This window comes from Varanus komodoensis, unplaced genomic scaffold (assembly GCF_004798865.1).
Source record: "Varanus komodoensis strain SLA01 unplaced genomic scaffold, ASM479886v1 scaffold10, whole genome shotgun sequence".
In the NCBI taxonomy this organism is placed as follows: domain Eukaryota; kingdom Metazoa; phylum Chordata; class Lepidosauria; order Squamata; family Varanidae; genus Varanus; species Varanus komodoensis.
The window spans coordinates 1,559,302-1,584,516 of NW_025335269.1; the positions used below are offsets into that span (position 1 = coordinate 1,559,302).

At 40.3% G+C, this 25,215-nt stretch overlaps 1 protein-coding gene across 5 annotated transcripts in view; it reads left to right on the forward strand.

Moving 5' to 3' along the window:
- The window catches only part of TMEM245 (transmembrane protein 245), an 86,525-nt gene that overhangs the window by 3,053 nt on the left and 58,257 nt on the right, over positions 1–25,215 (forward strand). For 3 of the 5 annotated variants that reach the window (XM_044452376.1, XM_044452398.1, XM_044452409.1), the window contains exons 2-7: positions 3,312–3,429; positions 5,115–5,216; positions 6,607–6,717; positions 7,228–7,410; positions 13,743–13,912; positions 18,508–18,531. In XM_044452376.1, coding sequence (XP_044308311.1) covers positions 3,312–3,429; positions 5,115–5,216; positions 6,607–6,717; positions 7,228–7,410; positions 13,743–13,912; positions 18,508–18,531 — 708 coding nt within the window. The remainder of the gene's footprint in view (positions 1–3,311; positions 3,430–5,114; positions 5,217–6,606; positions 6,718–7,227; positions 7,411–13,742; positions 13,913–18,507; positions 18,532–25,215) is intronic. The other 2 variants (XM_044452382.1, XM_044452388.1) reach the window with 1 other exon arrangement.

Genomic DNA, 25,215 nt, shown 5'->3' on the forward strand with positions numbered 1-25,215 from the left:
ATGCATTTGCTTCAACCAACTGCTAGTTTCATGTTCGTCTGCAGCTTGGCTGTAACAAAGGCTAAGTATGTGTAACTTACAGTGCATTCCTGTACATGTCTGCCTAGGGAAATGTCAATTGCATTTTCTTTTCCTGTTTAGCTCTTCTTTAGCTCTTATGGCCCTCTCTCTGCTTCGCCTGTATCAAGTTCCTTGGGGTAGTGAGGTAGTAACTAGTCCTCTTGTACCCTGTAAAACTCCATGTGGTTACTTGCAGTCATTCACACTATATCTGAGTAGGTTGGAAGATTCAATGCCCAGCAGGAACTGCCTTCTGGCAGTGATACCTCTTTTCTGAAATGAAATACCGGGCTATAGCATCCCAGTGCTGTCATACCTGTATCAGTAGAAAAGAGATGGCAGCAGGACCTTTCCTGTGTTTTGTACCAATGGGCATATTACGTAGAATTAACTTGAAAACTACAGATTCAGTTTGCACGTGTACATTTCCTTGCAATAAATCAGCATAGAGGGAGATGAGTTGACCACACCTTTCTCTCCTGCCCTGCTGTATTACATTAAGGGAACTTTTTACATAGGGGAGCATTCCAAAATGCAGTCACCACATCTGTAGCATAAACTAGTCAAATGCAGGCATTTCCTCTTTCATTCTGTGTAATGCATGGAGCAGATGTTATTTTTGTGTAAAACTGAATGAGGTCTTCAGTTAGCTCATACAACTCTGAAATAAGAACATGTGGATATGTGGATTATGACTGCACAGCTTGATTGCACACTCAAATTTCCATTTTTCAGTGTGTACAAGCAGTTTGCAACACCATATTTCTTTTTGTAAAATATATGAGAGTCTTAATTAGCAGATTTTGGAAACCAAGAGCCAAGAAACAGGTGAAATAAGCATCATGAGAGCTTTCTTATTAAAGAGAAAAATTTTTAGCACTTGGCCTTCTGACATTTAAGGTTAGTAATACTTGATATTCCTGTCATGAGTGACATTTGGTGAGCCACTTTGGCATTCTTATTGGCAGTAACATCAGGGAAGGTCAAAATGTACACTGGTGTCATATTACTGTGCTTAGTGCCTTCTGTATTGTATATAAAGTTGAAGAGCTTTTGTTGCATTTTCTTAATTACCAAGATACAGTGGTACCTCGGCTCATGAACACCTCAGTTTATGACCAGATTGGGTCATGAACAGAAATTTCTGAAAAATTCTGCCTCAGGTCACGAACTCCACGTCAGGTGATGATTGCGATTGTGCCTGTCTCCACCCCCTGAACACACCCGTGATCGCGCCTGTCTCCCCCTTGAGTGCACCTGTCTCCCCCCCAGCGTGCCCCACCCATCTCCCCCCCCATGATTGCGCCCGTCTGTGGCTGCGATCGCAGTCGCACTTGTGCAGTGATGACAGGCGCAAACGTGGTCATGCTGGGGGGAGCAAGAGGTGGCGGCTTTCCTGCGTGGGGTGGGGGGGATGGCCACGATCTTTGTTGTTCTTTGTCACTTTGCTTCAGATTTTTGTGATTAAAAAAAAAGTTACATTGAACCTTATGGGGAATTTGACTTGGCTCATGACCAATTTGGATAACGACCAAAGTCCTGGAACTGATTAAGTTCATGAGCCACTGTACACTATTGGAATAGTAACAGGAACCTTCATGAAACCTGTTAGAGCCTCCATTGCGTTAGTTGTGTTTCATTATGTTGTTTTGCAATAAATATTCATCGCTGGCAAACCAATGGGAAGCCAAATTTGATGTTGGCAGTTGTGAGGGAAAGGATTGGAAATAGATCTGTCAGTTTCATATTGCCATTATACAATCTGTGGTGTGGTTACACTTGAAATAATACTGTATATAGTTCTGCCCTCTGCACCTCAAAAATATTATAGAGTTGGAAAAGGCAAAGAAAAGGAGCAACCAAGTGATCAGATAGCTGAAACAACCCCGTATTAGGAAAGGTTACAGTGTGCATGGCTGTTTAGCTTAGAAAAAGGCTTTAGCTTAGAAATAGGTTTATAAAATTAAGCATTGTGGAGAAAAAGTTGTTCTCCTCTCTTTCACTGCTCGGTGAGGGGAGTACATAATTTACCTGTCATGAGGTTCCTCCTTTGAATGATCATCAGCCACAGACCATTTTCCTTACAACTTTCTTTATCACTCCCAAGTACAAATCACCCAGAACAGATTTCTGAGCATGCACAGAACAGTTTGTTGAACCCAATCTAGTGTTTACTGCCAGGAACTCTCCTTATGAACATGTGTGGGCCCCATCCTCTCTGGAGGGACTCTCTGAAGGTGAGCATGTCTCCTCTCTGTGCACTGCTAACTCAGTTGGGCCTCCTGTCTCTGCTGATGCCCTGGCCATGGGGTTGATGGCAGCAGTGGCCTAGTTTGCATCTGCGAATTCCTCATTCTTAGAGACCCCTCACGTTGGCTGTACCTCTTGACAGTTCCCAGACACTGCCTGGCTTGGCAAAGCACCTGGCCTTGATAAAACCTCCTCCTCCCCCTCCTCTTCCTGCATCTCAGAATTTTGACCTAGCCCATCCTCCCCAATCTCACTGAAATATGTTTCACTTACTTCTCCCAAACCACCTGGAGTGCAGCCAGCAGTCCGTAAGAATAATTGCCCAAGACTGCCATCCTTTTAACTCTCAACATATGAGGAGAATTTACAGTGAATACTATCTCTGTATGCTGCTCTTCCCATTTAAACCATGTTACCTAAAAGACTGTGGAAACACAATTGTGAATGATAGGTTGGTGTATGGGCTGAATGCTCCCTGAATGTGCTTCATGCCATAGTCATGCTCCCATCTACCCACACAACCTTTAGACATCTGGCTTGGTGGGGGGGGGGGTTGGGGGCTTATGTACCCACTGTAGGCTTGTAATTGTGACATGTGGCATATAGGCTGCTGGTTTCCTAGCTGTGCGATTTATTGATATAGTATGTACCTATGCCAGTGACGTTCAATTTCTAGGTGGCACCATCAAGGAACAAAACCTTCAATTGTGCAGCAGAGATATTTAGGCATAGCAAGGACATTATGCAGAAAAATCAGAGAGAGATGTAATATAAAAGCATTGAATATCTATTATTTTAACTCAAAAAATATTTTCATATGGGTGGAATTAGAGACAAAATTATTGCTGTACCTTGATTTTAAAACATCGGTAAAGCTGCCAGGGGAATTGATAAAACTCATTGGGCTAAATCTTACCTATGAGCTCTCATTTGACAACCCTGATTTATACTGACTTGATGATGAGTGCTTATAGTTATTTTTCTTCTCCTTTTCCTGTAAGATATGGACCTTGATAGCAGGCTATCTATTGACTGTGTTGTTCAAGTGGAACCCAAGCACTCAACGTTATTTGAGAACAATCTCTGTTCCTGTTTGGATTATACTGCTCTTCCACTTGGGTGAGTGAGTGCACAAAAGTATCTACATATACAAAATCTTTCTATAGATATCTGAAAGAGGTCAAGCTTGGTAAGCTTGTGTTGGCATATTTTGCATTTATATTGAGTAAGTGCTGTAGTGATTAGGTTCTTGGTTCTTGGTGAAGATGAACACAGTAGAATTGTCCTAGGCTAAAGTACAAAGCTGTTACTATAATTATCATTGTTTGAGGCTGAAAGAGTGAGTCGAGTATACAAGAAATGAGCTTCAGAAACTAGTTGGATATTGTCTTTTTAATACTTAAATAAAAACTAATGTTTAAATTCTGTTTTCAGAAATAAATATAATCAAAATTGTTCATTGAGGATCCAGTTTCTTGAAATGTGCTTCATATTCAGTGCAACTTTGAAGTGCAACTTTGAAGAGCAATTGCATGCACTTCAAAGTATTTTGCAGTTTTATCTTTTTGTTTTGTCTGTTATGGTGTACAAATGCAGAAGAAAAGTACAGGTTACCAAGTTTGGATGATATGGGCAAAAGCAGAAACTTTCAGTCTTCTTTGGCATTGCAAGATGAGAAAAATAGAGGAGGAAACATACAAGCCCAGCATTCTGGCAAACATATTCCATGTGGTAGGAAACCATGGTTCCTGTTCTGTCCTAATTAGGCCACAGCATTAGCCTATTCATAGTTCTTGTTGTTGCTTACATTGGGATATCATGATTAAACATGGTGTTGGTTTTTTTACCTTTTATACTAGCATTAACATTTTTCTGTTCCCTTCTTAATGCTTTAGCCAAATTGCCAAATTCAAGTCTTTGTTCCTCATAAAATGACTAGAGCTCCATTTATAAGTCTTTTTAAATCAAATCATGTATTGTTTCTGTTTGAGAAATTTGATGCTTTGCTTCAAATAAAACAAAATTATTTTGGCCTGGTTTTTATCCAGTTCTGATTATTTTTTAACATAAAAAGTAACTTATAAATGTCTTCATTGTGTTCCAAGTATGATAAACTATGGAGTGTACCTAGTGCCCCTCCAGGCTTCCATGCTCCCATTCCCCTGTCCATCCCTGGTGTAACAATGACATCAGAATGTTTAATTTCTGTTTAATTACAGTTTAAAGTGGTCTCTAAAATCTAAACTGGTTAATTTAGGCTGATTTCTGTGGAAAAAAACCAGCATAATATTCCATAGTTTGAAGAGTTTGTGTGTCAATTTAGGCTTGGTAGGCCTGTAGGGGGAAAAAAGTTTTTTTAAGTCCTATAGTCATTTTAATATGTTAGTATTACTCTTTGTACAGAAATGAGAAAAGTAAATAGATAATTCCCTTCAACTGAGTAATTCGGCATGTATTCTCAATGGGCTGATGAAAATGGCCTCATTTTCCCTGGTGAACTTTTTAATCTGAAAAGGTTATGTTTTTTTATATGCACTGAATGACATTCGGAGAAAGTAGATTGATAGGATTTTGTTTTTCTACTGCTAAATAATTGCACTATGTTTAAAAAAAACCTGACTCTTGTAAGACAAGAGGCAACTTTAAGAAAATATTATCTTACTTTTTTTGATTTATAACAAGGTTCCTCTGAATACCTAGCAAGCAGTGGACTTTTTAAAATACGTTTTGACCTTGTGTCTACTTTATGCATACCATTAGCTAAAAGAATGCAGAGGTTATTAAAGGAAAAACACTTTTTCCAGCTTCTGTGGCAGGCTCTTGGAGGATTCCAGTGTTTTTGGTTATTGTTGTCTTAATGACTGTGGGAATGTTACATGAACAACCAAGTGAGAAAGAGTCTTCAGGTAAGAAACAGTTTACTTTTATTGTTGTTTCATTTATGGTATCTCATTGATAATGGAATTAGTTTTGTGATATACCTCCTATAAATTCAGAGGACATCTTGCATCCTTGTAGAGGTTCTAAGGGAAGGTAGGCACTAAAATTGAATGTCTGAGATGCTATTAGAAAGATTGATGGTGGTTTCAGTCTAGAAGTGGCAAAAGAACCCTTCAGCAAGGAAGGCTTTAAGTCTGCACTTTTGAATTAAATGCTGTCTTGTACTCAGACCATTGACTAGTGTGGCTTTTCCCAGCCTGGTATCATCCATATGTGTTGGACTACAACCCCTATAATGCCTAGCCAGCTTTGCCATTAGGGCTGATAGAAGTTGTAGTCCAGCCTGTCTGGAGGGTACTAATTGGAGACTTTTCCCTAAGTGGTGATACAATGACTGAACCTGAAATCTACTATTGTACCGAGTTACTAAGCCAGAGATAAATTTCCTTCAATACTGAGTGACTTCCTGGAAGCAGAATATTGAAGGTACTGGTAGTAAGGCTTGAGAGCTCATCTTTATTTATTCCTCTTGGTGGAAGTTCTTCCCTGTATTCTTTCCTCTTTTCCCACAGCATACTTTTGCTCTTTTGAAACTTCTTCAATTTTTCATTAGAATTTTTTTTGGAGGAAAGTTCAGGTTAAGCACTATAATAAACTCACTAATGCCTGCTCTATAGGATCTTATTTGACCATTATCTAAACTTGTTTATAGAGCAGAATAGTAAGGATTTCTTTTCTTTTTATATGAAATATTGTTGCTAACTTTTAAAAGAATAAATAGCAATGAAAATTTCAGGATTTCAGATGTAGATTTAGTGATGTTTTGGATTACTTTGTATAGTAAATAAAAATCACACGGAGAATGTTTAGTGGATTAGTTGTAAGATTCCTTGTCCAAAAGAGAAATTTCACCAATCACTATCTATTCTTAGGGGTTCTTTTTAAAGAAATTTTGATTTATTGTTTTAGTATTGGCTTCACTGAAGGTTGTATTTCTTAATGACTCAGTAAATCTCAGGTAGCTTTGAAGAATATTAATTCTGTTTAGATACGACTGATAGCGAACAATACCTGAGAAAATGTAATTTTCTGCCACTGATGTAAAAATCCATCCTGAAATGGTAGATGTGAGGCTGCTACCAGTTGTCAGTTTTCTAGGAGGGAATTAAATTTTATTAAGCTAGCCTTCATGAAACTTTCAGAGTCTGAATCTACCTGACCTTTTGAATGTGTGCATATTGTTTTGTGCTGTATCAATTGAACTGTAATAGTTTCAGCTAAAAATGGGCAGCTTATTAAAACGTAATTGAAATGCTTCTCAATTTTTTATTTCCCTCCTTAACTATTTATTTTTAGGGACAGAACTTCCTGGTCAGATGATTTTCATTGCTGCATCTACAATTGCCATGGCAATATCAGTTACAGGGTATGAATCAAGCACTGAAGAACATCCATCACAACCCTCAGGTGACTGAAAACTCTGTAAGAATACTAGAACTTTCTCAATATGGTTTGTATGCTTCAACTGAATCTTTGAATTAATCTTAGTATGATTGCTGTCAGGTTGTTCAACCCAAACCAGTAATTGCTGCTTAAATTAATTAGTTGGTTGCAGGATTTTACAGATTACATTGAACCTTATGGGGAAAATTGGCTTGACTCATGACCAATTTGGGTCAGTACCAGAGTCTTAGAATGGATTAAGTTTGTGAACCAAGGTACCACTGTACCCATTTTGACCTTGTTGTCTTTGGAACTGCATGTTGAAACTAGTATTGTTCAGGATGTGTAAGGAATTCGTGGGAACAGCAAAACAGTTTGCATAGGTTTATAGCTGTGTTCCCAGTTATCCTGGAACTGGTTATGACTACTGATGTTCTTCTGAATAGCAGTTCAAGTTTAAAGATTGATAATCTACCACAAAATATGTCTTACTGAATGTTTCAGAGATTATTACTATTACTATTTTTCTTCCAGCAAGCACAGAAAGTGATGATCCTTCATCCACTGTGACTGGCAGACAGAGACCTGAGATCAGAGCACTTCTTAAAAAGAAGAAAACCAGTGACATCTACTTTGTTCTACTTGCATGGGCCATTGTAATAGTTCAGATCTGGTCAAATCTCTGGATTATTCAGCTGCTTCCAGTACCTATTGCAGGTTATTAATTTATGTTCTTATATTATAAGGTGAAAAAATGTTCTAAAATATGTGAAAGAGGAAAATTCAACTCAAGTTATGTTAACACTTTGTGGTGTAGTGGTTAAGAGTGCAGGTCTGGGATTCAGGGGATCTGGGTTCTAGTCCCTTCTCAGCCATGGAGCCAGCAGGGTCATTTTGGGCTAGTTACAGATACTCTGCCCAACCTCCCTTACAGCATTGTTGTGGGGATAAGATGGAGAGCAAGAGGAGGAGAATGATGTCAGCAGCTTTGAGTTCTTTAGAAAAGAAAAAGGCGGGATATAAATCTAATAAGTAAATAACACAAGCATGAACTGCTGAGGAAATTCCCAGTTGTTTTTCTCTACTGCAGCCCACTGCCATGGGTTGTGAGACCCACAAGAACACTGGGCTGTGGTACAGAGAGGAAATTAAAAGAGATCAGTTCCTCATAGGAGCCTGCTGAATCTGCCTTCTAACTCAAGTGCTACCTTGCTAAATAGAAGGGGAATGCATGTATAATATGCTTTTGAGGATCCATAGTAAGAGGTAGTAGTTGAGTTGGCATGGACTCTATGGAGCATAGATAGCAATTTCCTAATGGAAGGGCTGTAGTACAGTTCTTGTACCTTTATAGACCCTTTGACAGGAAAGGATCTTCAGTGCAGTGGCATGACTTGCTTTAGGCCAGCCATTTAAATCAAAATGTACTTTTGCTTTTTAGGTAGGTTAACAGATGAAAGCAAGATTACTTGACCTTTAGAGGGTTAGGTTGAGGGGCTGGGTAAACTCAGGTCAAGTTACAAATTGTATTCAATTTTTGTTAGTTAACCTGTTGCTTTTCCAGTTCATTATGGCATTGACAGTGCTGAGATCCTAGGTTTTTGCTTTCCATTTGCTATTTTAACTCCACACATAGCCTACTTTGCCTGGCAAATATAAGTTTCTTGTTTCCCATTTTCACTCCCTTCCCCTTTGTTTTGTTAAATTGAGTCTGATCTTGACTTCCATTCTCTGTCCAGTGATACCTTGTATTGACCAGCCCCTTCTTACCTTCATCTGGCGCACCTGCTTCCAACAAGGCTAAATGCTGCACTGGTTTGCACTCCCAGTTGTTTATGGCTTACATGACTAGAAAACAGTTGACCATAAAACCTTACTGGGGTCATAACACCTTCACTTCAAATCTAGGTAATGTAGGAACGGAAAAGTTGGTAATCTCCTATTGCATGTACTCTTAATTCTTACACCCCATGTTATTTGGAATCTCACAAAGCAACTTCCATTTTTCTCTTACTGGTTTTTCATCCAGACACTGATGGCCTGCATATGCTTAGCTTTTACTATATACAACAGTATTTTTGTAGAATTTGCTGAGTTAACAATGCATACACATGCATAGCTAGGTTGAGTTGATCAGATCTCAAGAAGCCATGATATGAACCACCATTTTGTTTTCACATGCATCTCCTTTCCACCTCTCTGGGCATGCCTGAAACTTGGTTAACCACAGTTTCTTATTTAATCAAAACCACGAAGCCATCAAGATTTACACCAATTTCAAATTATGGTTTAAAATCAAGATTTTTTCCAAAGTTGGCAACCAGTGGGGACTTATACATATCATTCAGACATGCATAGAATGCTATGGAAATGTGCTATGTAAAAGGCTTGTTATTAAGTCAAGATATGAGTGTGTGGACTCAGTCTCCTTTGTCAGGAGAAGTCTGCACATTAGTGCATTATGGCACTTTTGTATGTGCCGTACTTTTGTATGTGCCATACAAAGTCTTGTTTTAACTCTAGAATAGAAACGAAACTACTGATCACAAACTTTCTCTGTTTGAAGGATTTTGTTTCCTTGTTTTCTTTGTTTCAAAGCTCCTGTGAAACCCTATCCCTAACCAAAACATAGAGGCTGGAATGCTTTTTAAAAAGAGCTCTTCTAGGAGGGTTGAATTGGATGGTTGATGTACAAGACGGACAGTGGTAGAACAAGAGTATGGTCCTGTGCTGAAACTGTATCTATATATAGTTTTATGGAATAACAATAGTTTACTTACAGTGTAACATGGCAGTAATGAGTTGTATCTAGTGGTGTTGTTCTGCCAGTGCAAAACTTCTTCCACTTATGGAAGCCTGATTTTCATCCTTGTGTAAGTTTCAAATTTAACAGTTGGATTCTGCTTGTGCAATGCTGTTCCACAGCTGTTTCTTTATATATTTATACATTATTTTTCTAATCTGCCTAATAATTAATGTTCTCTGGGTGGATTCCAGATAGATACTAAATGCAATAAAAATAACTAAATGTAAAATAGTGTACAAAAATTAAATATTACAATACAATGTAAAACTTCATGTTGCTTATACTTGGTGTTCTGCTGGTGGATGTACAATCACTAGTGGAATAACATTGACTAATTTAGTTTTTCCCCATTATACCATTGGATATAATTAAATGTAGTTCATTATATTGTTTTTGGCATTGTGGTACCACTACTGCTGGAGTAATGGGGAGGGAAAAGATGCAATTCTATCCCCCACGCCCCATCCCAAAACTTTTGCTTCTGCTGCTTGTTAGGAAAGGAAGTCTGAATAACTTCAATAAAGTGCAAATTACAGTATCAAAGAATCTGGGCTGACTTCCAGCAGCAAAGAATTACAGTGGTACCTTGGCTCACGAACTTAATCTGTTCCAAGACTCTGGTTGTGACCGAAATTGGTTGTGAGCCAAGTTAAATTTCCCCATAAGGTTCAATGTAAATAAGGTTAATCCATTCTGTAACTATTTTTTTTCAGAAAAATGTGAAGCAAAGTGACAAGGAACAGCAAAGACCACGGCTATCTCCCCGCCCCCCCCCCCGCATCCCGGCACGTGTCCATCATCCTGGCACAGTGAAACAGGGGGAGATGGGCGCGATTGTGGGCATGCTGGCGGGGGAAGACGGGTGCGAACATGGGCATGGTTGCGGGGGGGAGATGGGCATGATCATGCTGAGGGGGAAATGGCAGAGATTGCGGTTGCAGTCATGCATGAAAGACGGGCGCAATCACAGGCGCGCTTGTGCAGGAAAGACGGGCATGGTCTGGCCATCTCCCCACCGCCCCCAGCACAATCATGGCCATCTCCCCACCTGAGTCAAAATTTTTATGAAATTTTTGTTCACGACGCGATTTGGTCATGAACTGAGGCGTTCGTGAGCCAAGGTACCACTGTACTCCTGGCAGTTGATTCTTCTGCATATGATCATGAATGCCATGGTGTTTTTCTGAAGAGTTATCAAAGAGCTTAGGCTATTATTTCAGATACAACACAAAGTGATGAAGAAACTCTGTAGAGCTAATTTGGGGGCCATCGATCCGGCCAGATGCATTATTGCAGGATTATGCATAACTTTCCATTTATTTATATAACAGTGACCTAGGGTACTGCTTTTTCTGTTGCAGTATAAGAACACTTCATATGTTGTCAATATATCACTTCATATGTTGTTTCTATATTAGAGTCACCCCCTTGAGGTCGAGGGGCTCCTCAGGGCATTGGACATTACAAAGGCACCAGGCCCTGATGGGTTACACCCGAGAGTACTTAAAGAGTTGGCAGGGGTTCTCTCACGCCTGCTGGCCTCCATTTTTGAGGCCTCGTGGAGAACGGGTGAAGTCCCTGAGGACTGGAGGGTGGCAGCAGTGGTCCTAATTTTAAAAAAGGGTAGTAGAAGAGACATGGGGAATTACAGATCTGTTAGCCTTACGTCCATTGTAGGAAAAACAATGGAAAGGCTCATAACAGAGAGAGATCCAGTGATGCTAGATAGGGAAGGGAGGCTGACAGCCACACAAAACAGCTTCCGCAAAAACAGGTCCTGCTAGACAAACCTTGTGGAAATCTATGACAAGGTTTCAAGATGGCTAGATGGAGGGGATGCAGTGGATGTGATATACCTGGATTTCAGCAAGGCCTTTGACAAAGTGCCCCATGATATCCTGGGGGAGAAACTGAGGAGTTTTGGGATACACCAAAGCACAGTCCGGTGGATTAGGGCATGGTTGACTGACCGAAAGCAGAAGGTAACCATTAGTGGGGAATCATCGGGATGGCGGCCAGTGACAAGCGGGGTCCCCCAGGGCTCTGTCCTGGGGCCAATCCTGTTTAATCTTTTCATCAATGACATGGAAGAAGGGGTGAACAGTCTGCTGATCAAATTCGCAGACAGCACTAAAACTGGAGCATTGGCCACAACTGAGGAGCAGGTACTCCAGATCCAAAAGGATCTGGACAGACTATGGAAGTGGGCAGGAGACAACAGGATGGCGTTCAATGTGGATAAGTGCAAGGTCTTGCACTTGGGGCATAGGAATAGGTGTCATAAGTACAGGTTAGGTAACAAGTGGCTGGAGTGCAGCACTTGTGAAAGGGACCTCGGGGTACTGGTTGACTGCAGGCTAAACATGAGTCAGCAGTGTGATGCGGTGGTCAAGAGGGCAAACGCCACCCTTGGTTGCATAGCCAGAAGTGTGGCTTCTAGATCAAGAGAGGTATTACTACTACTCTATACAACTCTGGTGCACCCGCAACTGGAGTATTGTGCTCAGTTTTGGGCCCCTCGTTGCAGGAAGGATATAGCCAGGTTAGAGTCAGTGCAGCGTAGGGCCACAAGGTTGGTGGCCGGTCTGCAGGGGATGGGGTATGAGGCGAGACTGAGGGAACTGGGTCTCTTCAGCCTGGGGAAGAGGAGACTCAGAGGGGTATGTTGGCGACATACAGGTATGTGAGGGGATGTCACATGGAGATGGGTAGAGACCTGTTCTCCCCTGCAGAGGAAGGCAGGACATGCTCCAACGGAGCAAAGCTCAGGGAGTCAAGGTTCCATTTGGATGCCAGGAAGCACTTCCTGACAGTCAGGACCCCGAGGGTGTGGAATGGGCTTCCACAAGAGGTCGTTGAGGCCCCATCGGTGAGGGTATTCAAAGATAGGCTGGTCGTGCACATGGTGGGCATGTCGTGAGCAGAGCCGGCTCGTGCTGGAGGTCAGACTAGATGGCCCGGGAGGCCCTTTCTGACTCGCTCTGTTTCTATGTTTCTATGTCAAATCATTTGTCTTGCCCTGGCAAACAGTGTTGTGTGCTCAGAAATCATCATTTGTCATTTATTCTTTAAGAATATTACAGTCAGTTAAAACCTTGCAATATAGCATAGCTTTTTGTTGCTATAATTAAATTTAGCTTCAAGAATATGCCTGTGTTAGATTTTTATCCCAATAAATGAATTTTATTGCTTCTCATAAAATTACCCCTGGAAACTTTGGTAATCTCTGTTCCCAGTGGATTGGATTTGGACATGAAACAAACCAGCCTTGAAGCAGCATGTCTCTTATTAGTTAGTGTCTTATTAGCAAGTTGTTTATACAGTTTTTAAATGAATTCAGTATTTAATGTTTCTTTGATTTTTACACATATGTTTGTGTGAACTATGTCATCCTGAGGCATGGTAGGTTCATTCTTTCCGGAATGACTAACAATGTGTCAGATGGACAGTTTGACTCAGTATGGGTTGTTCTCTCCCTCCTTCCTCTTGGGTCCTCCAGCCAGTATCCTTTGAGGCAGAGCCTGTCTTGTCTTGCCTTCCCTGCTCCATTTGCGATCCTATTTTTGCTTGCAGTCATTTTTTTCAGAGACAAAGAAATGTATTTCAAGTCATGTTAAAGCCCCCCACCCACATTCTGCAGGTGTATGTGTGTGTTGCAGCTCCTGTAAACTTAGCTTGTATAGTCATATACATTTGTTATTGAATGTATGGTGGAATTCTGTGTGTATATGCAGTTCAGTAGTATGTATGTTATGTATTCTTGCACTTTTTGCTCTCTTGAAATCTAAAGCATTTCATCCTGGGTTGTTTCTTTTTCAAGCAGCACACATGTTGCCACTTCAGTGAGCTAATCAGAAGCAAGTCAAATTTCTCAATTAACAAAAATGTACATTTGTTTATGCACAGTTCCATGAACAGTTACAGTAAAGGCTGAGAAATAATACATCTTTTTTTGACGTACTATGTAGATTAAGTTTTGGACTGTATGTCTTGCACCCATAGTACAACGATAGGGTTAGGGTTTACCTTAGTTTGCTTAAATATATTTATACTATATAATTATTTACTGTCAACTGAGTCTTAGATTAGAGCAAATCAGGGCTTTCTCTAGAGGCAAAAATGGCAAAACTGAGGCTGTCTTACTTTTGACACATCATGAGATGGCAAAACTTCCTGGAAGACAATCGTGCTAGGAAATGTTGAAGGTATAAATTCCCATTTTAATCCCTGTTTTTCATTTCAGTATGGCTTGTCAAGAAACTTGTAGTTCACTTTGGAGTAGTGAATTTCTTGGTGAGTCATTGCAGCAGCTGGTGGTATGTCCTGGAAGACTTTGTCAGAGAGCGCCAGGAAGCTCTTGCACCACGACCAATCATGGGGCTTGGAAGAGTCATTTTAAAACTAGACAGTAAGGTATTTACTTTTTCACATGCTTAAGTTTTTGTAATGCTGTAGCATCACATGTTTTCCTTTAGACCACTCTGCTACCTATTCTGTCATTTTCAAGGGATGGGAAAAGTTAGCTTTTTTGCACACTTCAGAGTACCTTTCCAATGCTGTAGAACTTATCCAGTCATGGTTCTGCAAAAGTTTTTGCTCTCTAAACTTTTATTTATAAGATTTCTATATTGCCTTCAGGATCATTTACAAAAACTAACAACCTCCAAAAATAAATTAAAAACAATGAATAAAGAAAGAGCCCGTGTACATGCAGTTCTTGGTTATACAGCATTCTCTTACAGCAGGGATAGAGAATCTCAGGGCTAGGGGCCAATTCAGGCCCTCCATGGATCTCAGTTTGACCCTCTGGTATTCTTCAGAGGCCTGTCTTTTCCCCCCAGTCATCAGTTGTTTGACACCTTACTGACTCTTGTGCAGTAACCCCCCACATTGAAATGCCCCTCCTAAGGCATTATTGCTGCTAATATCTTTGGCCCTCTTTCAACAACTGGAGTGCAATCCCTGAGAGTTTCTTCAAAGTGGAATTCAGCCTTTGGCATGAGATTCAGTACCCCAGTTTTATAGGCAGGCTGTAAAGGGCTCAGAAAATGCAGTGCGCTACAATCTCTTATTGACCAAGCTGTGGAAAAGCTGATTCTAGAAGACAGTTGAGGGGGAATTGGACACAATGGAGTAACTAGTACCCAAATAAGCAATAAAATAATTTCTATTTCCTCCCTGCCTCATGCTGCATCTATAAATATCAAGTAATAATCTCAAATCATCAGCATTTTTCCAGTATTCCATCCCCATTTCCCTTTCCCTGCTCTTCTGAGTTTTTCCAGTTTTTTTTCTAGTCTGGTTAGCCACCTAATAATTAGAATAGGATTAGAAGTATCTCATATATGCAAATGAATGTTGTAATGCAAAAACCGTTTTGTATGAGAACTAGAGCTGGTTAACATAAGTCATTAAATTGGACTGACCTGAATCAGAATAACTTCAGCCATAGGAAGTCCAAACCCTGAATGTTGTCTAACATCTAATCTCTCATATACTCTGCTTGGATTGAACTTGATAAAATATTTTTATTTATGTTATTATGTTTATGGTCCGCTGAATAAGCTATACAGCATGGAATGTTTGTAGAAGAAGCCATGGCGAGCCTGAGAGTCAATTGAGCTCAGTGATAGTTGGTGTTGCACACTTGCACAATTGTGAACCACTTGAGTGCAAGCGGAAATCTTGAGTGCAAAAAATTGTGTGCCAATGGCAGCCACTTCAGTGTGCTGCTTGGGCATTTTGAGGGGGCTGCCAGTGGCAGTCACTTTGGAAATTATGAAAATGGAAAAATGGAAAAAAAACCCCATTGTGACCACAAAAGGGGTCATGGTTGGCACAGGGAGCCCAAGCCAGTTAGTGATAGTTGCTCCAAAGGTACATGGTGGTTTGACTGCTTTTACCAGGTGGCTTGCTTACAACTTCCTTATATCTATGGAGGCACCTCAGTTCAGGTGACAGAGCAACCTGTTGTGGGCACAACAAGCCATTGGATGGCAAGGTGGTTTATTGCTCACAAGCAGATCTACTTGCAGGAGGCAATCTGGGTTTGCATGACACTACATTCTACTGTGGATAGTTACCTACAGTGGGTTGCCGTGCTCTGCAAAGTCTGTGTATGAGATGCTCTACCAACTCCCCCCAATCCCCCCCAAACCAGAGTGATGAATGCTGAAGGGTGTGTGGTATAATATTTCTTCACTAATGTATAAGGACTAGCTATTCTTTATGCTGTTCTTGAGTTAATGCTGTGTAATCATCTGAATGATACTTATTTAGATTTCAGTCACTTTCCTGTTAAAGATATAGAAAAACCTACCCTTGATTTTAATCATGCTGAACTGCATTCTAGGCAGTCAGAAAAGTAAAAAAAAGTGTATGTGGGAGAAGATCAAATTTGACATTGATCCTGCATATGTTAACAAAAAGAAAGTGGATTTTTAATACAGTCCTGTATTGAATATGTTGGTGGAAATCAACTTGATACAGAAGATGGTGTTAGTTCATTTAAACTGTAGTATTTTCTGCATGCAACAGATCTCTGGATCAATCTTATGTAGTGCTTACACATGACTGCTGGGCTTTTTACAGTTACAACCATTTGTTGGAGAAAGAACACTGACTTTTGAAGCATATATACCCTCATGATAACTGATTAGAAGCACAGGGTATATAGGGTAGTATCTACTAGTATCTAATCTCAAGCAGAAGTAAATATGCACTGTAAAATGAAGCAGAGAGTTAATTTTTAGCAATTTTGTAATGTTATTGTAATTGAATACTATTAAATTTACGAATGTGTGCACCCACCCCCCACCCCCACACCTCCTTCCTAGGTATTAATATCTCATGCAATATGATTGATGAATGAAAGTCAATGCAGCTTAAGTTTACTTCCCATCTTCATTTTCTGAAGGCATTTCAGTTATGTTTAAGATGGTTTTTCCTGCAGAAAGCATCAGATTTTTCATTCAGGTTTGTTCCTCTTCCTCTTAGAAAGAGAATTTTTGTGCTTGTTGACACCAAATTGCAATGTTGGTGTTCCAAGTTCCCTAGTTTCCAATTATCCAGCAGGCCCTTCATCTGTACAGGCTATATTCACTACAACACTGAAAAGAGGAAATAGTTCATAACTTAATAGTGTTGAGCATCTATTCCTATTCCAGACATGCTGCATGTGGCATACTGCACTATTCTTCAGGGAGATACCGGATTTTTCCGTCTATTAAGACGCCCCCATGTATAGGACGCCCCCCACTTTTCCTACCCATCTCCAGCAAACAAGCTGCTGCCACGCACACGCTGCCCCCCTGCCCGTGCATGCTGCCTCGCCACCCCTGCACGCACCATTCTCTCCCCCCCACCCCGTGCACCTGCGGCCCCCAGTGTATAAGATGAACCTTCATTTTTAAGTAAATATTTTAAAGAAAAAGTAATGTCTAATACACGGAAAAATACGGTAATTTCATTTTGTCACTTTATCCTGTGTGAATCACCTTTTCGTTAATTGTACAGCAACATGAACAGAGAATATGGGCTAGATAACCATAGGCTTCTTTTCTGTTGAGTAGCCCTAGGGACCAATAATTTCAAGTACCACTCTCCAGTATAACTACTGTTGTTACTACTATTACTACTGCATTATGACTGTGAAAAGCCATAATCAGGCCTATGTGCACTATTCAAAGCACATATATATTTGGAAAATATGCTTTTAAAAAGATTTAAGTAATTGGCAGCTTGTCATTTAGATGAATAAAGAAAATGTGTATAAACATGTGGTGTTTTCATTAATTATGGGACAGTGAAAAGAGTTAACAGTTAAAGCTGTGTCCTCTGAAGGGAGTTGCATTCCAACATTTGGAGGACCACAAGCTTCTTAGATCAATCAATCATAGTCAAAGAATACTGAAATCTGTTCTTGTTCAAGATTGCTGAATGCACACAAACCAGGGAACAATGTATAATTTGAAAGGAAATGGTAATAACAGAACAGGTTTGTTAGCACTAATGCATGGGAGAAACAGTGACCAGGAAAAGAAAAGCAGTGAACTCCACAAAGTGCTACAGAAAAAGCTTTTACAAAACAGACAAAAGGATTTCAAGTACCTGTTTTGAGCATGGCAGCTCTTCATCAGATACAATAGCTACTTTGAATGAAGAATGCCTTCTCAAAGGACAAGGAGACCTGTTGGGCACAACAACTTTTTTAAAAAATGATTTAATCATGGTTTACCATGATTAAGGACTGGTGGGGTTCTTTTCTTTCCATTTACTGGCAATACCAGAATATCCCTGAAAGCTGATAGAGAGGCTTGAGTAAAGAGATGCCTGTTTCATGAATGGGACAGAAAGCAGGCCCTTTATCAGGTGCATTGACAAGATTTTCTTTACTTCCAGGTTAATTTGTTAGTTGGGGTACCTGCCTTCCTTGGGTATCTTTACTCACCATTAGAAAATGGGTACTTATTCCTTCTGTAACTCCTGCCATCCCTTTTCTGTGTGTACCCTAGCATGGTTGAAAGCTTGTCTAGATAATGATTCTGCAAGAAGTGATTTTGGGAGATACTCTGATGTAGATACATACTGTATTCTTAGATAGCATATTAATTATAATAGAACCATTTTAAAGAATAACATCCAAACAACTTCCAAGGTAGTTTGTCATGTAGAAGTAATATTGTTGCATATATTTTGATTCATAGTACTCAATAACCTTTAGCTAAAGAGACACCACTATCAATCAGCAGTGCTGTCTAGTATTTGTTGGTACATTATGTGTTTAACTTTTTTAATATCATACAATTTTCTGGTTGAAGAAATTGTTTTGATGGTATCAGCCACTTCTTTCCTGCTGTGATGAGCCTCTGAGTCTGGAATGATTTGTTACATTCCTTGGACAATTTTGTGTGTTTTGTTTCATCTTTGCACTACAAATGCATTTTCCAGTAATTCCTCACTGTCTTGTCTTTTTCTCTTCTCTGTTCTCCCATTTTCCTTTCCCCAAGCTGTGGCATTGGCTTAATAAGAAGGTAAATAAGCTGACAGTTTGTTTACAGTTAATAGATTTTTTGTACCCTTTCTCAGCATGAAGGGTGACTTGTTTTGTTTTGTTTATAACACAGTTTGCTCTTGATTTGTATTGCAACTGTTTGATCATTCCAGGTCATGATATAAGCTACAGAAGGTCATTCAAATGTCACTTCATTTCTTGATACAAAAGAATTTTAACACCAGCCATTCATATTCAATAATATATGTTTCATATGGCCAAGCTGCTCTTAAGTCATAGTTACATATAACAAAACTTGAAACTAAGGAATAGATATGTAAAACTATGAGGAAAGCTAAAAAAAACTTGTTAGTTTTATTACTTATTTCTTTACTATATTTTTATACTGCCCAATAGGCGAATTCTCTGGGCAGTTCTGAACAATTACAACTGAGAAACAGTAATGTATAACACAAAAGTTAAAACTACAGGATATTTTTTAAAGATGCAGTATAAAATAAAAATGCAGTAAATTCTTGTACAATTGAAAAATTTAAAGTACAGTAACAGATTTAAAGCAACAGAAACTAAAATTCCAAAATACTTAGGAAAATAAGGTCTTTACCTTATTCTAGAAAGAAACATAGAAACAGAGCGAGTCAGAACGGACCTCCTGGGCCATCTAGTCTGACCTCCAGCACCAGCCGGCTCCGCTTACGACATGCCCACCATGTGCATGTCCAGCCTATCTTTGAACACCCTCACCAATGGGGCCTCAACGACCTCTCATGGAAGCCCATTCCAATGTAGGCACCCAATGAGCATCTCTGAGAAGCTCATTCCACAACTAGGTGTCACAACAGAAAAGGCTTCCTTCTTAGACAACAGAAAAGACCCACCTCACTTTCTTTGGCGGCATACAATTTTAAAAGTATGATAGAGTAAGGTCTATATGAGAGTTGCACAGGCCGGATATATCTACAAACTTTCTTGGCTTCCAGAAGTGCAAAGTAGGGGTGTGGGGTTGGGGAGGGGTCTTGGAAGGAGAGAAGTAACAAAAGTAACCATAGTAATAAAATGCTATTGGAGTTTATTATATGCACATGGTGGGCATGTCGTTAGCGGAGCCGGCTGGAGCCGGAGGTCAGACTAGATGGCCTGGGAGACCCCTTCTGACTTGCTCTGTTTCTATGTTTCATTGGATTTCGTGTTTTAAAAAACATAAATAACAATATAAATAACACTTTCAAATAATAATTGAACATTAGAAATTTTAGTTTTGCAGTATTGCAGACTTGCAGAAGCAGTCTTTTAATTCTGGCTAACAGTAACTGTTGGATGCTCCAGGAAAATAGAGTTGTACTTCTTGTCACCTTTCCAGGGCACCTATAACATTTATCTTTCATTTGCATCCAGCTCATTACCATGAGCTGTACTACATGGGAGTAGTACAGCCTCCTACCCCCAGCATTAGAAACTGTCTCTTTCTGCACATCGGTGGATACAAGTTACAGTTTTCAGTCACTGACCTGGTTCACATAACAAAACAGCCCAGCATGAGTAACTATGGTGGGTTGTCATTTCATCTAATTTGAAACTCCGTCCTGCATGGTGGCTTATTTTGGGGCAACAAGCAAGCATGACAGCCCATGGCAGCTCCTAGAAGTTCTTTGACCCATGATGGCTTGTCATGTTAGCTGAACCAGGAGACTGATTCCATCATGGGTTGTCAGGCTTGGCTAGTGTACTGCTCGGTAAGACCAGCAAATTCCCTGCCACTCTTCATGATATTACTCATGATAATACCAGTGATAACCTTTCACCAAGCAACACTTTTGAGCAACCATCATTGGGTTGTTGCCTTCTTTCTTTTCCATCCCAGAAAATTTCTCAATTGTATTGGTCATTTTTTAAACTATATTTTTTGTCTGTACACTTAATGATTCACCAGTGTAAGTAGTCTTGCCTTGTCAGTGGCCTTGCAAGTGTCAGCTTTCAAAAAGATATGGAATAGGTAGGAGTTGAGTCGGGATGAAATTCAATAGAATCTGTGGCTCTAGCATTCACAGACTTCTTGTGTTCAGGCCAGTCTTAGAAAGCCTAACCTAGAGTCAAGCCACAAGGAAGCCTGCAAATGCTAATGGAAGTAAGATTGTGCGACAAAGGCTGCTGCTTGCCCAGTTTTTGTAAAGGGCTTCATTTCTGGTGAACAGTCTTCTGTGTCTCATGCAGCAGGCTTTGTGCTGCACATGGCACAGGAAAGGGATGCTGCTTACACAGGGTGTGGGGCTTGATTCCTGGCAAGTGCAGCATGAAATGCTGAGTGCACAGACCTGGAACTCAGACTCAGGGCCACTACAAAGGAGTCTGGGGAGCCAAGTCCAGTTAATCCAATGGCTTCCCAAACCCCAGAAAGATTCCTCACTCATCCCTAAGTAATAGAATGACAAGACAAGACTCCCTATATAAAGATTACCAAAAAAATCAATTGTGCCTTTTTGAAGCTCTTAAAAATAATTTGAAAAATGGCAGCAAATAGAAAGGGGTAGCAACTAAAGCTGAGAATGGGAGACAAGATGGGTCCTGCTGCAAAGGACACTTGAATACCAGCTGGAAGACTAAGCAGAAAGAAAGGGAGAACAAGTCAAAGTGAGCATGATCCATTGATGGGCATACCATGGGTTGTTCTGCAAACAATCCATACTGCACAACTTATTCATGGGGTAGCTTAGTGTGATGTGCAACCTGCCCAGAGTATTCATCAATAAATTCCAATATATCAGTGAATGTGCTTTGTCCATTAAAAGTTTTCTGATTTTCCTTGAAGGATTTTGATTAGCTTCTATATTTCAGTGTACAAAAACATAAACAAGGGTGCACTGAGTAAATGTCAGTTTCTAGCATTGTATATATTTTATCACTGGAGGGCTGAGTATTTATTTCTTTTGTTAGGGACAAATAAACCTGGGACATGTAACTGGAGGAAAGAAATAATCCACTTAAGCTATGTTAGTTGTGAAGTTGCGCCCAACCCATCACGACCCCATGGACAACATTCCTCCAGGCTCTCCTGTCCTCCACCATCCCCCAGAGTCCACCTAAGCTCACACGGACTGTTTCAGTGACTCCATCTAGCCACCTCATCCTCTGCCATCCCCTTCTTCTTTTGTCGTCAATTGTTCCCAGCATTAGACTCTTCTCCAGTGAGTCCTTCCTTCTCATTAGCTGGCCAAAGTATTTAAGTTTCATTTTCAGTATCTGACCTTCTAAGGAGCAGTCAGGGTTGATCTCCTCTAAGATCAAGGGACTAGCAGGAGTCTTCTCCAGCACAACAATTCAAAGGTTTCAATTCTTCAGTGCTCAGCCTTCCTTATGGTCCAGCTTTCACAGCCATACATTACAGCTGGGAAAACCATAGCCTTGACTATACGCACTTTTGTTGGCAGGGTGATGTCTCTGCTTTTTAGTATGCTGTCTAGATTTGCCATAGCTTTCCTCCCAAGGAACAAGCATCTTTTAATTTCTTGGCTGCAGTCACCGTCTTCAGTGATCTTGGAGCCAAGGAAAATAAAATCTGTCACTACCTTCATTTCTTCCCCATCTATTTGCCAGGAAGTGAGAGGACCGGATGCCATGCTCTTAGTTTTCTTAATGTTGAGTTTCAAGCCAACTTTTGCGCTCTCCTCTTTCACCCGCATCAAGAGGCTCTTAGTTCCTCTTCACTTTCTGCCATTAGAGTGGTATCATCTGCATATCTGAGATAGTTGATATTTCTCCCAGCAATCTTAATTCTGACTTGTGATTCATCCAGCCCCACCTTTCTCATGATGTGCTCTGCATATAAATTAAATAGGCAGGGCGACATTATACAGCCTTGCCGAACTCCTTTCTCACTTTGAACCAATCAGTGGTTCCGTGACCAGTTCTCACTGTTGCATCTTGACCTGCATACAGGTTTCTCAAGAGACAAATAAGATGGCCTAGTACTCCCATCTCTTTAAGAACTTGCCACAATTTGTTGTGATCCACACAATCAAAGGCTTTAGCATAATCAATGAAGCAGAAGTAGATGTTTTTCTTAAACTCCCGAGTTTCTCCATGATCCAGCGTATGTTGGCAATTTGATCTCTAGTTCCTCTGACTCTTTGAAGCCCAGCTTGTACTTCTGGTAGTTCTCAGTCCACATACTGCTGGAGCCTAGCTTGTAGGATTTTGAGCATAACTTTGCTAGCATGTGAAATGAGTGCAATGGTGCGGTACTTTGAACATCCTTTGGCATTGCCCTTCCTTGGAATTGGAATGTAAACTGATCGTTTCCAATTCTGTGGCCACTGTTGAGTTTTCCAAATTTGCTGACATATTGAGTGTAGCCCTTTAACTGCATCATCTGTTAGGATTTTGAATAGCTCAGCTGGAATACTGTCACCTCCCCTAGATTCGTTGTCGCTAAGACTTCCTAAGGCCCATTTGACTTCACATTCCAGGGTGTCTGGCTTGAGGTCAGTGACCACGCCGTTGTGGTTATCAGGGATGTAAAGCTCTTTCTTGTATAGTTCTTCTGTGTAATCTTGCTACCTCTTCTTAATCTCTTCTGCCTCTTTTAGGTCCCTGCCATTTTGGTCCTTTATCATGTCCATCTTTGCATGAAACATTCCCTTCGTATCTCCAATTTTCTTGAAGAGATCTCTTGTACTCCCTATTCTATTGTTTTCTTCTATTTCTTTGCACTGTTCATTTAAGAAGGCATTCTTGTCTCTTCTAGCTATTCTCTGGAATTCTGCATTCAATTGGGTGTATCTTTCTCGTTCTCCCTTGCCTTTCGCTTCCCTTCTTTCCTCAGCTATTTGTAAAGCTTCCTCAGACAGCCATTTTGCTTTCTTGCATTTTTCTTTGGAATGGTTTTAGTTGCTACTTCTTGTACACTGTTGCGAACTTTCTTCAATTTAAGCCTAAATTTTGCAACAAGAAGCTCAAGATCTGAGCCACAGTTGGCTCCAGGTTTCATTTTTACTGACTGTATAGAGCAGGGGTCCTCAAACTTTTTAAACAGTGGCCCAGTTCACTGTACCTCAGACTGTTGGGGGGCTGGACTATAGTTTGAAAAATATATGAACAATTCCTATGCTCACTGCACATTAAAAAATTAATTAAAATTACTTTAAAACTAATTACTCCTTCATGGATCACTGTCTTGTTGTGGCGATGGGCCTTGCGTAGCTCAATGAAGCTATGAGCTATGCCATGCAGGGCCACCCAAGACGGACAGGTCATAGCAGAGAGCTCTGACAAAACGTGATCCACTGGACAAGGAAATGGCAACCCACTCCAGTATCTTTGCCATGAAAACCCCATGGACTGTACCAAAAGGCAAAAAGATATGACGCCGGAAGATGAGCCCCTCAGATCGGAAGGTGTCCAATATGCTTCTGGGGAAGAGCAGAGGGCTAGCACTAGTAGCATCAGAAAGAATGAAGCAACTGGGTCAAAGCCAAAAGGACGTTCAGTTGCTGATGTATCTGGTCGTGAAAGGAGAGTCTGATGCTGTAAAGATCTACACTCCATAGGAACCTGGAATGTAAGGTCCATGAATCAAGGCAAGCTGGATGTGGTCAAACAAGAGATGACAAGACTGAACATGGCCATCTTAGGAATCAGTGAACTAAAATGGACAGGCATGGGTGAATTTAACTGGGATGACCATCAGGTATACTACTGTGGGCAAGAATTCCTCCGAAACAATGAAGTAGCCTTCATAGTCAATAAAAGAGTAGGAAAAGCAGTACTGGGATACAATCTCCAAAATGACAGAATGATCTCAATTCGAATCCATGGGAAACCATTCAGCATCACAGTAGTCCAAGTCTATGCCCCAACCACTGGTGCTGAAGAGGCTGAAGTTGACCTGTTCTGTGAAGACCTACAACACCTCCTAGAAATAACACCAAAAATGATGTCTTTATCCTCATGGGGGATAGGAATGCTAAAGTAGGAAGCCAAACGTTTACCAGAATAATAGGCAAGTTTGGCCTTGGAGTGCAAGTGAAGCAAGGGAAATGTTGGCAGAATTTTGTCAAGAGAACACGCTGGTCACAGCAAACACTCTTTTCTAACAACCCGAGAGGCAATACTACACATGGACTTCAGCAGATGGTCAACACAGAAATCAGATTGACTATGTGCTCTGCAGCGAAAGATGGAGAAGCTCTATACCATGGGTCCTCAAACTACAGCCCACGGGCTGAATGCATGAAACGTTCCCTTCATATCTCCATTTTTCCTGAAGAGATATCTGGTCCTCCCTATTCTATGGTTTTCTTCTATTTCTTTGCACTATTCATTTAAGAAGGCATTCTTATCTCTTCTAGCTATTCTCTGGAATTCTGCATTCAGTTGGGTGTATCTTTCCTTTTCTCCCTTGCCTTTCGCTTGCTTTCTTTCCTCAGCTATTGGTAAAGCTTCCTCAGACAGCCATTTTGCTTTCTTGCATTTCTTTTTCTTTGGGATGGTTTTATTTTATTTTATTTTATTTTATTTTATTTTATTTTATTTTATTTTATTTTATTTATTTATTTATTTATTTATTTATTTATTTATTTATTAAAACATTTCTATGCTGCCCTTTGCCAAGGCCTCGGGGCGGCTTACAACATCGAATACAAAATACATTAAAACAATGACAATTAAAATATATACAGTAAAATAAAATAAGCCGCCCTGGCCGAAT